We start from the raw sequence: 13,479 nt of genomic DNA, 5'->3' as shown, positions 1-13,479 counted from the left end.
GTCCTATGGATGTTGCTGGAACAAGTCCTGGACCACAAAGGTTCAGTTTATAATAAATAAAGTGGCTTGATGATGACTAAGGCTGTCAAGCGATTAAAAAAATTAATTGCAATTAATCATGCAAATAAGCATACTAAATAATAGAATACAATTTATTTAAATATTTTGGCTGGTTTCAGCATTTTCAAATATTGATTTCTATTACAACATAGAATGTGCATGGCTCACTTTATTTTTGATGAAAAATATTTCTTCTGTTTTTTGTAGCACAAATATTTGTCAGTTCACCAAACACAAGTACTGTAGTGCCATCTCTTTATCATAGAGATAGAATTATGTGCCAAAATAACTTCATTCCAAAATAAATAAAACAATATAAAACGTTAGAGCCGACAAGAAGCTATGGTTAGAAATCTCATATTGGTTCCTTTGAGTTTTGTCAAATCTGCAATGAAAGTGTTCTTAAAATGAACAGAATGATCTGGGTCACCATCTGATATTACTCAAACATGAAATATAAATTTAACTAACATTTTTTAATCACTGTATGGAAGCATGTCCTCTCTGGAATGATGGCCAAAGCATGAAGGGGCATATGAATATTGAGCATATATGGTATGTAAATGCCTTGCTTTCAGGTGACATTGTAAATAGGATGTGGGCATATTATCTCCCATAATGTAAACAAACATTTGTCTTAGTGGTTGGCTGAAGAAGTAGGACTATGTGGACTTGTATGCTCTGAAGTTTTACACTTTTTGGTGTTTTAGTGCAGTTGTTTAACAAAATATATATATATATTTGTAAATTGCACTTTCATGATAGAGACTGCACTGCAGTATTTGTATGAGGTGAATTCTAAAACACTATTTCTTTTATGTTTTTTTAAAGAGCAAGTATTTGCATTAAAAATTTAATGTGAGCACTGTATATTTGAAATTACAGAAAAAACAGCCAAAATATTTAATAAATTTCAACTGATATTCTATTGTTTAAAATGCAATTTAAGCTGTAATTAACCAGGATTAATTTTTAATCACAGTTTTTTGAGTTAATCACATGGGCTAACAGCAATTAATTGACAGCCCTAATTATGACCTAATTTGTGCAAATATAAACATTAAATGTATTTTCAATTAGTTATAACTACATGGAAAGAGTGAAGGGCTAGTAACAAAATAGTTGTTAGCTATAGGGAGATAAACTGAAACACTGGAAATCAGGCCCATTTTAAATTAATTTAAATGAAATTTACTAGCAGTTTTGCTTGTTAGGTCTCTGAAAATTAATTCTGTACTTAACAAGAAAATGCTGTAAATTTGGAGGTGATCCATATAATTGAAATTATGTTTCTAATGTGCATTATTTTGCATTTACCAAATTGCATTTCATCTGCCGTTTTGTTGCCCAGTCCTCAGTTATATGAAGTCCATTGGTACCTCTTTGTAGCCTACTTGGGACTTAACTATCTTGAGTAGTTTTGTATTATCTGCCAATTTTTCGACCTCACTATTTGCCCCTTTCTCTAGATCATATATGATTATGTTGAAGAGTACTGGCCCTAGTAGAAACCCCTGGGGGACACCACTACTTACCTCACCCCATTCTGAAAACTGATAATTTATTTCTATCCTTTTCCCTCCTGTATTTTAACCAGTTATCAATCCAGGAGAGGACCTGCCCTCTTTTGCCATGTCAGCTTACTTTAAGAGTCTTTGGTGAGAGATCTTGTCAAAGCCTTTTTGAAAATCTAAGTATACTATATTCACTGAATTACCCTTGTCCACAATATTGTTCTTCTCGAAGAATTGTAGTAGCTCGATGAGGCATGATTTTCCTTTACAATAACACTTTTTGACAGATGCCTTTTTACTTTGTTGGTCAGCCACGGTGGCACTTTTTTGGTTCTTTATTTTTTTTAAATTAGGGGGTATATATTTAATTTGAATTTCTATTATGGTGTTTTTCAAAAGTTTCCATGCAGCTTGCAGAGATTTCACTTTTGACACTATACCTTGTAATTTCTGTTTAGCTAACTTCCTCTTTTTTTGTGTAGTTCCCCTTTCTAAAGTTAAATGGCACCATGGTGGGTGGGTTTCTGTGGAATTTCCTTCCTCCCCCACAAACACATATTACAGTGTATTATGTAAGGGTCACTTACACCAAGTGGTTCAGTTATATTCACCTCTTGGACAAGATCCTATGTGCCACTTAGAACTAAATCAAGAATTGCCTCTCCTCTTGTAGGTTCTAGGACTAGCTACTCCAAGAAGCAGTCATTTAAGGTATCAAGAAACTTTGTCTCTGCTGTTGCCGCTCAAGACAGAGATCTTCAAGTAACTGTGGATAGTTCTCTGAAAATATCCACTCAATGTGCAACGGCAGTCAAAAAAAGTGAACAGACTTTTGGAAATCATTAGGAAAGGGAAAGACAATAAAGTTAGAAAATATCATTTTGCCTTTATATAAATCCATGACATACTCACATCATAAATATTGTGTGTGGATCTGGTTGCCCAGTTTCAAAAAAGACATAATGGAAATGTAAAAGATACAAAATGTAACAAAAAAATAGTGGTATGGAACAGCATCTTTATGAGGAGAGTTGAGAGAGACTTAAAACTTTTCAGGTTGGAAAAGAGATTACAAGAAGGGGATATGATAGAGGTTTATAAAACCAGAGTGAAGAAAGGAAATGAAGTGTTATTTACTCCCCATTACACATAAAGCAGGGGTCAAATAAAATTAATAGATAGCAGGTTTAAAACAGAAAAAGGAAGTATTTCTTCACACAACACACGGTCATACTGTGGAACTCTTTGTCAGAGGATGTTGTGAAGGCCAAGAGTATAACAGGATTAAAAAAAGAGCTAGTTAAGTTCATGAAGGATAGGTTCATTAATGGCTATTAGCCAGAAACAGCAGGGATGGTGTCCCTAGCCTCAGTTTGCCAGAAGCTGAAAATGAGTAATAGAGTATGGATCACTCTATAATTACCTGCTCTATTTAGTCCCTCCAAAGCAGCTGGCATTGGTGATTGTCAGACAGGATACTGGGCTACAAGGACCTTTGACCTGACTCAGTCCGGTCATTTTTATTTTTTTATATGCTATATTATTCATGCATTAAAAAGAGCTAAATTCAACCTTAACTATTGAGTCATGGTAGCACTTCCATAATGTATTGGCATGAAAAAAGATTTCTGAGTTATTGAAAAGCATTCTGGGTTACGTTTTCATATACAGGCAGTCCCCGGGTTATGTACAAGATAGGGACTGTAGGTTTGTTCTTAAGTTGAATTTGTATGTAAGTCGGAACTGGTACATATTGTAGGGGAAACTCTAGCCAAACATTTCTCCAGAGCTCAGTTTTATTCTCCCATACCTCACTTCCCTCAGTCCTTTATTCTCAAGCTGAGGTGTCTGCTGAAAAAAGCCATTCTGCGTCTCCCTGGTCTGCTGGGGGGAAGCAGCTAGTGCGGGGTTGCCTCACCCTGTTTGTAAGTAGGGATCCGATGTAAGTCGGATCCATGTAACCCGGGGACTGCCTGTAGTGCATGTTAAGTCCCATTGTTGAGTTGGTTTGCAAGACTGTACCTGTGAAGAACTGCTATGTGCAATTATCTTGCATAACTTGCTAAATATGTTTGACATGCAGTATTTCAAAATCTAGTTTTACTCTCTTACTAAAGTTTGAATTTGTTTCATGTCTAGATAAACAGATGCACATATGCAAGAAAACTGTTGCTTGATCCTGAAACACCAACTAGGGTTGCAATAGTTTAGTCAAATAACTGATTAGCAAAAGCTTATAGGTTAATGCTATAAACTACATGCATTTCCCTCTCCACCCCCTACCAGTAAATTTTTAGCAGTCAGGCCAGCAGCCCTGCTCAGTCCTGGCTCACGCTGGGTCCGGAACCTATCCCTGCTGCAGCTCTACATTTAAAGTGTATTAGGAGTCAGGTGGGCAGGAAGCCTGGCTCAGTTCCAGTTTGCGCTAGGTCCAGGAGATCAGACCTGCCCCCCACAAACAGGGGCTGCTGCCACCCCGCACTGCTGCCTTTTTAGCAGAGGCAGCAGCATAGAGTGACAAGCAGCCGGTCCGCAAGAGGAGCTGGTTTTTAAACTGGCTCCCCGCATAGACTAGCTCCTGCCTGGCACCCTGTGCTGTTGCCAGCCCCACCCCCAGGGACTATAGAATAGTTGACTAACCGATAAGAATGCATGAGGTTACTCGACTATTCAATTAACTGATATTTAACATCCCTAAAACAAACCCCGTGTTAATTATACTGAAGTAACAGAGCATCAGTTACACACAACACTTACAAAACACTCAAGGAACACAAGAACCTAAGAACAGCCATATTGGGTCAGCCCAAAGGTCCATCTAGACCAGTATCCTGTCTTCTGACAGTGGCTAATGCTAGGTGCCCCCATAGGGAATTAACAGAAAAGGTAATCAAATGATCCCTCCTCTGTCACCCATTCCCAGCTCCTAGCAAGCAGAGGCTAGGGACACCATTCCTATCCATCCTGGCTATTAGCCATTGATTGAGCTATCCTTCATGAATTTATCTCGTTCTTTTTTGAACCCTTTTTAAAGTTCTGGTCTTCACAACATCCTCTGGCAAGGAATTCCACAAGTTAACTATGTGCAGAAATATTTCCTTTTGTTTGTTTTAAACCTGCTATCTATTAATTTCATTTGGTGACCCCTACTTTTTATGTTATGGCCAAGTTCTTGCCCTGAAAAACTCATATTTTAATTCAGACAAATAGAATATGTAGAACAACAGTGAAATTCAAGAAGACCTAAAAGGCAATAGTTTTTTATAATAGCTAATGATTTGGGGTACAAAGCTTGGAACACCACAGAGGGGGCTAGTTTACAGAAAGTACTAAGAACCCAGCCTCTGAAAATGAGGTCCATTTAACGTGTTTCAGTGCATCGAAAAACAGGCACCCAAAATCAGTAATAATTTTTTAAAACCCGGATCAAAGATGGAATTAGTGGCAAGGGAACCACAGGAAAGCTGATATGTTTTTAGAATGACTTTGAAGGTGAACTGAAGACCACACTGCATAGGGAGCGGGAGGCTTTTCCAAGTGTACTGCAAGCATTTTTTATGAAGATGATGTTCTATTTAGGGATGTTAACTTGCATGTAATCAGTTAACTGAGTAGTTGATGGAATTGCCATTGACTACTCAATTAGTTGAAAAGGGGGGAAACTGCAAAACTGCAGCAGGGTTAGCTCCCGGCCTCGGGAGCTAGCCCCACTGTGGCTCTGCCTTTTAAATGGATTTAAAAGTCTCTTAATCCATTTAAATGCCAGGCTCTTAATCCATTTAAGAGGCTGTGGTGTAGCTCAGGGACCAGGCATGAGCAGGGAATCAAATGATTCTTGGCTATGCACATTCTCCCCTCACCTCCACCAGCTCTTAATACATTTTAGAAGGCAGAGGTGCAATGAGGGGGACAGGGCGTGAGCCGGGACAGCTAATTCCCGTCACACACGTGGTCCCCTGAAATTCTGCCTTCCCTACCCCCACGGAGATGATGCTGGGGGGAACAGGTTATTAAGCCGGCTCCCCCTGGTGCTGGCTCCAGCTCCCCCCACCTTGCTGCCTCTCTCTGGGTATGTCTACACTACCCCGCTAGTTCGAACTAGCGGGGTAATGTAGGCATACCGCACTTGCAAATGAAGCCCGGGATTTGAATTTCCCGGGCTTCATTTGCATAAGCGGGGAGCCGCCATTTTTAAAACCCCGCTGGTTCGAACCCCGTGCAGCGCGGCTACACGGGGCTCGAACTAGGTAGTTCGGACTAGGCTTCCTATTCCGAACTACCGGTACACCTCGTTCCACCGGTATAGGAAGCCTAGTTCGAACTACCTAGTTCGAGCCCCGTGTAGCCGCGCTGCACGGGGTTCGAATCAGCGGGGTTTTAAAAATGGCGGCTCCCCGCTTATGCAAATGAAGCCCGGGAAATTCAAATCCCGGGCTTCATTTGCAAGTGCGGTATGCCTACATTACCCTCCTAGTTCGAACTAGGAGGGTAGTGTAGACATACCCTCTGATAGAGGCAGCAAGGGGGAGAGGGGGAGGAAGTGACTAGTCAAGTCACTATTCAACTAGTTGCTTATATCCCTAGTTCTGGTTTGAAGACTATGTAAAACTGCCACCTTCTTAATCAAAAGTACTCCTGTTAGACTGAGCAATGCAGAGCCAATACAGCCAAATCCCAATTCAGCAAAACACTTACATCTGCTAATCTTGATTTCAGTTGAATTTAAGCACATGCTAAAATGCTATGCTGAACCCAGAACTAAGGGACTAAAGGGATGTTTAATTGAGTTAACTTAATATGATTGACAAGCCCTCTTACAGCATGTCCATACTTGGGGGAAAAGGTGTATTTTTACCATTTTATCATAAAATCAAAGTGTTGAAAAGACATTTATAGTTTTAACACATTAGCTGGTTGAAGTAAACCCTACGCACTACCTTAAAAGTAAACAGAATAAGCTGCAAACTCTAAATTTGACTTTCACAATTCTTTAAAATTCAATTTGTTTTATCAGTAAAAAGAAATGTATCTTTATCTAATACAATTCTAATTATATAACGGAGTGTATTTTTAGATCAGGACAGGTGGTTTATGGGGTTTTGGATACCTTTAAATTACAAGTCACAATGCTAAAAGTATGTGGGAAACAGAAAGCATCAGAATGGGGTTCTGGTGATGTCACAGAAGTGGCCATAGTGGAATGAGTTGTTCCATTCTTTATTGTGATTGATGTTCAACTATTCAAATGCTAGAGTACTAGAATTTTTAGGACATAGCAACTATTGAAGCAGTGTGGAGCCTCTACTGGAGAGTGGAAAAATTGACACAGGAAGAATGAAATAAAAAAAAAATCTAAGGGAACACAACATTATAAATCAAAATAGCCAGTATAATGGGGAAAGATAAAAAATGGATAAAGTATAATGCAGAGAGAGGAGATAACAGAATGACAATATGGAGAAAACATTGAAAAGTTAATTAAAAACTAAATGTAAATGCAGAAAAGTGAAAAATATTAAAGATAACAAGAGCAAGAAACCTGTACTGAACCATTTTTAACCAACTATTGCAAAAGCAACATTTATAAGTGAAAATTAGAGCAATTTTTGAGGTTTTATTTATTTTGTGCATTTGGCACCTTAATTTTGCTGCTCATTATAAGCAGTTTGTCTTTCATTAAGCAATCTAGGAGGAATATTATATTAGACAACTGGAAGGCGTAGTTATAAAAAAAATCCAACAGAAATAGTGGTGGAACTTGGGGACAGGTGCTGTACATAATATTTTAACTATTTAAAATGGACTAGGTTTCAGTTTGACAGAGTCCATTTCAGATATGTAGGCAAAACAAGCTCTAACTCCAACAATTACATTACTAAACTCCCTTGTAGGTCTTTTCCTTCTCCATCATCCTCCACTTTGAGATTACACCAATCATCATAAGGTCTAGGGCACAACTACTACATTTCTCTGAACTCTGGAAACATGCAATGCAATTATAGTATTTGGGGAAATTTTGTTAACACATTTTTTTTCTGAGCTACACTTCTAGAAATACATTCTGACAACCTTTTTCCTGAAAGAAAGAAGCAGATAAACTAGAAGTTCTCAACTTTCACATTTTTTATGGTCACTGGTTTGTAAGTTTCAGTTTCTCCGTTTCTAGTATTTCGGGCTTTTTTCGGTAAGAAACGTGCATCTCCAAAACCTCTCAATTTCCCCATAACCTATTTTACTAGAACTATGTTTTTTCAGCTTATGAAAATGAGTTATAGAATGTGCACAGTAGAAAGATTTTTGTAACAACACCACGCAGCAGAACACAGGGCTTATGTTCTACTGAAATTAGATGTAAATCCCACAGCATATATGTTTGATTGAATTTTGGAGGGAAACTGCAAATCTCAATTACAGGGCCGGCTCACAACATTTTGGCACCGGAGGCGGGGAGCTCAAATGATGCCCCCATGCCTCCTGGCTTGGGCCAAAACTTTGAAAGGTCTCAATTCTGCCTTCTTCCTGTTCTACTCCTCTCATGGCACTCCACCATCTCTGTGCATCTAGAACAGAGAGAATACATATGCACCAGCAGCAGACACAATTTTCTACACTCTGGGTCCTAGTGTCCCCCCCTCCCCCAGTCTGGCACCTGAGCAGCCACCTCTGTTCACACCTCATCATAAGACCAGCCCTGCTCAAGAAGCCTGAACATGGGGTCCAATTTCTACATTCTGTCCTAAGTGTGAGGCAGAAAGTTTTACAGATTGGAATACACACACACAAAGTGACAAAGGAAGAAGGGATTCTGCAAAGTCAAAGACATAGGACTCAGGAATTTTTTAAACTTCACAGAGCTGAAAATTATTAAGTATTTCCACGAAGCAAAAATGTTCAGTACATGTGAAGTATGGATAAAAATTAAGCAGATCCTGTTCTATGTAAGCGTTTGGGAAAGGCTTCTGAACACAAAACAGCAAACACAGCAGAAAAAGAAAACATGCCTGTTCTCATCCCTAAAGAAAAGAATTTCACCATACTGAAATTCTTATCCCCCATTTTGCCAACAGCAGCTTTTGATTTTTAAAGGCAGACTCCCAGAATCAAATCGAGTGCCAAGCTTCAAATTGATTTAATGAATTTAAATAAAAAATTGATTACATCTTAACCCAAAGGAAGTTTAAAAAAAGAGAGAAAATAAAACATTGTTTGCCTTACCATGATGATGATAATCCTTTTTTGATTAGATCTTTACAAAAGATCAAGCAGACTATGAGACGAAGTCCTGTATATGTTAAAATAATTCTATTTCTCTCTGAGTCTCACACCTTAACTTTCTCCCTCCCCGGTACTCCTCCTTTGTCTTAGGAGTATCCAGTTTTTAAAAAGAAAATAATATTTGGACCGAGCTCTTCTGGCAAGCAGAAAATGACATCTGTGTGAGCGACTCAATTACAATTGTGACACTTGGGCTTCTAAGGGTTAATTAAGGAGGTGAATCCCTTCATAGGTGTAACATCAAAAAGGGCAGGACCTACTGTAAAGAATTAAGGAGGCATTTTCTCAGATCCTTAAATGTATTATTAATTAGCCTACAGATACAAGAATGCAGACATGCAATGCAAGGGGAAAAAACATAACTTTGTTCTCACAAATTTGATTTAAGTTTACTGATCTCCCTTTAAGGCACATATGCCCTTGTCCAAAAAGAGATTGAGCCAGACTGACATCCATTTTTATTCAGCTCCTGAATAAGTATATCAATAGATACATATTTTTTTCCATGGTCTAATGGAAACCACCACCAAGTAATATAGTATTAGAATTTAAAAAGCAGAATACAGGAACAATATGGCTAGAAGCAAGGATAATGCAAAGTCAGAGAAATGAAACTAGGGGAATATTTCAAGTCCAGTGAAGTTTAAGATTTCCAGAGATAAAATTTTACTAGAAAAATAACAGTTGAACAATTACTGCATTTAGTAGCTCCTACATGAAAAAGTAAAACAAAACACACACAGAAAACCCCAAAACAAAAACAAACAACAGAACCAAAAAAACCACATTAACTATCTGTGTGTCAGATTATCTAGCACTTCTTTAGGCAAAACAAATATACATAAAGTTTGCTTCCTGTAAAGACTGCAGTAAATATTAGAACCTCTTGATCCAATAAGGGAAAAAGAATCTCTCTCAGTGTACTTTCTCTATAAAAAGAGACAACTATTTAAACATTCACCCTGTGAAACAAGACAGGGCAGATTTAATAAAACATTTCGTTGAATGTTCTTGGCTGAAATCCTAAGTCTGATGATATACCTTAAGACAGATCCATTAAACACAATCCATCTCCCTCATAATTCTAAATACAAATCAGGGGGTGGCAAAGAATCTAATACACATGTGTTCTATATTGCTGTCTGCAGGTATTTCATTCTTCTGCATTTTGTGAGATTACATTATCTTATTTTAAGCTTTTAAATCAAAATAGCAACATAATTTTAGTCTGGAATTAGAGCAGGAAGTCTAATTCAGTCCCATTTTTAAAAAATGGCACTCTTCAAAGAAAACCAATTTGTATAATTTTTATAGGCAGGAAGGTAGGAAAATAGGTATCTCTTAAAGCTGTGAAGTATAAATGTCTGTACTAAAGAGTAATCTGTAACTCACTAGAAACATTCTTTCAGAGGAACCTATCAAAGCCATTGCTGATTTATCCCCTCCATTTTAAATTTTTGCTGTCAATGCAGCTATGTAATTATTCTGAAAATATATTGAGCAGGTCTTACAGCATTTCAGAAGATTTGCAAGACCCACGAGAGGCACCAGTTTATTGCCCAAGCAACCAGTAATCAATTTATTATGACAAAGGAATGAATAATTTATTGTAAATAATTATGAATGAAAAAACAAGAAAAAGCCATTAAAAATCTAAGTGGGTCAGTTAAAAAATTGTAAGCATGAGTAAAACTGGCCAATAAATACTTTTCAGTAAAGTCAGTTGGATTCTTCCCCTCCTTAAGTAAGGCTCATGCACTTCAGACACCTACAGCAACACAATACACATACCAAACTCATAACATTTGCACCAGAGTACAAAACTGTACGCTGACCTCAACCCTGGCTTAGAATCTGACTATAAACTCCTTTGCTACTCCCAGCCTCAGGTTTGACATTGTTCTGACCTGAGGTCATAGCATGATTGCTGTCGTCAGGACAATGGCACTCCTTGAACAGAACCTGTTTATCATCTTCTGATGACCTGCAACTTACATACTTTCTGAACAGTTCTCACTATAGATATGTAACTCCTTAAAGTGATGTCTCCTTAGTGATGGATACAGGGTGTACCTCAGTATCCCCAGTTATATCTTCAACGCCTATTCCCTTTACTCAAACAGGAGATGTTCCTGCTCTTTTTTCCTCCCCTGTAGCTTTCTCCTTGTGTGGCATCTGGTTCACCAATATAAATAAGTCTCCACCATAGTTGTGGTACACACAATAAACACTTGACAGGACAAAAAGGATAAATATCTCCTACCCCGTGTAAGGTACACTGGGTGTAGAACCTGGGTCTATAAACCTGCAACCCCACAGCATCTGTAAAGACATCCATCTATCCATCTTGCAATGATATTATTTTGCCTCCATAAACATCCATGGTAAACATGTAAGCAACTAGGATGTAAGCGAATAGTCGACTATGATAAGCATAAGCAGATCTGGTAGCCCCATCTCAAAAAAGATAAATTAGAATTGGGTGAGGCTTACTGGATCTGGTTAACTGGTAGGGACTGGATCAGCTGCCCACCTAAAATTGGGGTTTAGGAGCCTACCTACTTTTTTTTGGGGGGGGGGGGGGATCTGGGTTCAAGGATCTGACTTCCTTCCAATCAGACAAAATTATTCATGTGGAATACTCCTATGTGAAATTTTTCCAAAGAAATGTTAAAAAATGCTAGAGACCCAAAATTAGATTAATAGTGCCTAGCATTTACCATAAAATAATGGAAAATTCTAACACAAAATTTTGCAAAAATATGTGTTCATACTGTTAGCCAAAAATAAAATATGCCTCAAAACACACACAAGTAGCATACAAATAATATTATGTTTATGCATTATGAGATGTGTGTGTGTGTGTGTGTGTGTGTATAAAATGTAAAAAAAATTAATAGAAAAATATATTAGAATAAATTATGCATTTGTCTCCTGGAAATATGTATTATTTTAGAGCTGAAGAAAATTATGGATCTTATTATTTATGTTTTCATGCAATTAAGACTCTTAAATTAGCAATTTGTAAAAAAGTATTGGCTACTGAATGTTATTTGCTAGAGCAGCGGTCACCAACCAGTAGCTCAGGATCTATGGGTGGATTTTGGAGCCTCTGACAGGTGATTCAATTGGTTTGGTCAAGAGGCTATCAAGTGGCGGCACTTCAGCTGCCCCTCCCCTCAATGCTGCACATATCCTGCCCTTTGCCTTGGAGCTATCCCCTCAGGACCCTCCTGCTTTCTGTGCAGGGCAAGGGGGGAGAGGAGAGGTGATAATGTCAAGGTGTCCCCTTTCCCACTCTATATCCTATCTCCACAGAGCAGAGAGGGGGCACAACAGGACTTGGGTGGGAGTTTGCTGGTTGCTTTTGGGACTGGTGCAGGGCAAAGACAGGGGTGAGCCTGCCTTAGCGTCCCCTGCATCACCATCCAGGAGACACCTGAGGTAAGCGATGCCCAGCTGGAGCCCACGTCCCGAAACCCTACCCCAGTCATGAACCCCTCCTACACCCCAAGCCCCTGTCCTAGCCCCGAGCATCCCTGCATCCAAACGCCTACCCAGAGCCTGGACCTAGAACACCCTCCAACACCACAACTGCCTGCCCCAAGCTCAGCCCCTCTCAAACTCCAAATCCCTTTTAATCCAATACCAGAGCCTGCACCCCAACTCTCTGCCGCAGCCTGGTGAAAGTGAGGGAGGATGAGGAAGGGAAGGAGGATAGAGTGAACCAGCCTCAGAGAAGGGGAACAAAGGAGGCAGGGAAAAGGTATTTGGGTTTGAGGTAGATCTTGGATTGCACTTAAATTCAAAAAGCGATCTCATGCTTAAAAAGGTTGGAGACCCCTGTGCTAGAGAAATATTAATTTGCAATAGTATTAAAGATCTCGTTAGTGTTATCAGAGGATAGGCTATATAAACTACACATTCCCAGCTGCTATTTTTAAAGAACATTCTAACGTGTTCCCATATATCAAGATTGCACCTCTTACAAATGAAGACTAATGCAGGAATGTAGTACAGGTTGGCCCTACCTGGTCTGGCACCCTCGGGACCTGAGCAGTCCTGAAACAGGGAGTTTGCCAGACCAGGGGAGGTCAATACTCCCCTGCTGGCTGCCCTACCCTGGGCTCCCAAGGCTGGGACTCCCACTCTGCTGCTGGTGTTCTGCGGCTGGGACTCCCACTCTGCTACCACCAGGTGTTCCCCTGTCAGGGCCATCTGGCCACCACCAGCCCTACTTAGACTCTGCCGCCCTGCTGCTGCTGGGGATTCCCCAGGGCTCCCAGGCCACAGCTCCCCTACTGTCACCTGGCCCCGCTGCCACCGGGTGTTCTCTGGCCGGGGCTGCCTAGCCACCCTAGCCTCACTGTCACTGGAGATTGTCACTGTCACTGCCCAGCCACCGACAGCCCCACTTGAACTCTGTTGCCCTGGCTGCCGCAAACAGGGGCTGGTGCCGGAGCAGTCTGTTTGCGATGGCCGTGGTGGCCGCCATGAACAGAGACTCCTCCAACACCATCCACTGCGAACAGGGTCTGCTGGACTCAATGCAAGCCGGGACCGAGCACTCCCAGCTGATGTGAATTGCTGCACCTTTGCATTTAAAATGCAGAGTAGCAGTGTGTGTGGT

General features: G+C 39.9%; 1 protein-coding gene across 2 annotated transcripts in view; it reads right to left on the bottom strand.

Moving 5' to 3' along the window:
- CRYBG1 (crystallin beta-gamma domain containing 1) overlaps window positions 1-13,479 on the bottom strand; it is a 150,640-nt gene that overhangs the window by 63,690 nt on the left and 73,471 nt on the right. The window contains exon 1 of one of the 2 annotated variants that reach the window (XM_075923954.2): window positions 8,790-9,035. The exons of the other annotated variant lie outside the window; for it this stretch is intronic. Within the exon in view, the coding sequence (XP_075780069.2) occupies window positions 8,790-8,792 (3 nt within the window). The 5' untranslated portion in view covers window positions 8,793-9,035. Of the gene's footprint in view, window positions 1-8,789; window positions 9,036-13,479 lie in introns of those variants that run through there. 2 annotated transcript variants of the gene reach the window in all.

This window comes from Pelodiscus sinensis, chromosome 3 (genome assembly GCF_052426305.1).
Source record: "Pelodiscus sinensis isolate ZL-2025 chromosome 3, ASM5242630v1, whole genome shotgun sequence".
Classification (NCBI taxonomy): Eukaryota; Metazoa; Chordata; order Testudines; family Trionychidae; genus Pelodiscus; species Pelodiscus sinensis.
Note: the sequence above shows the minus strand (reverse complement) of the source record. Positions and strands in the feature narration are given on the sequence as shown.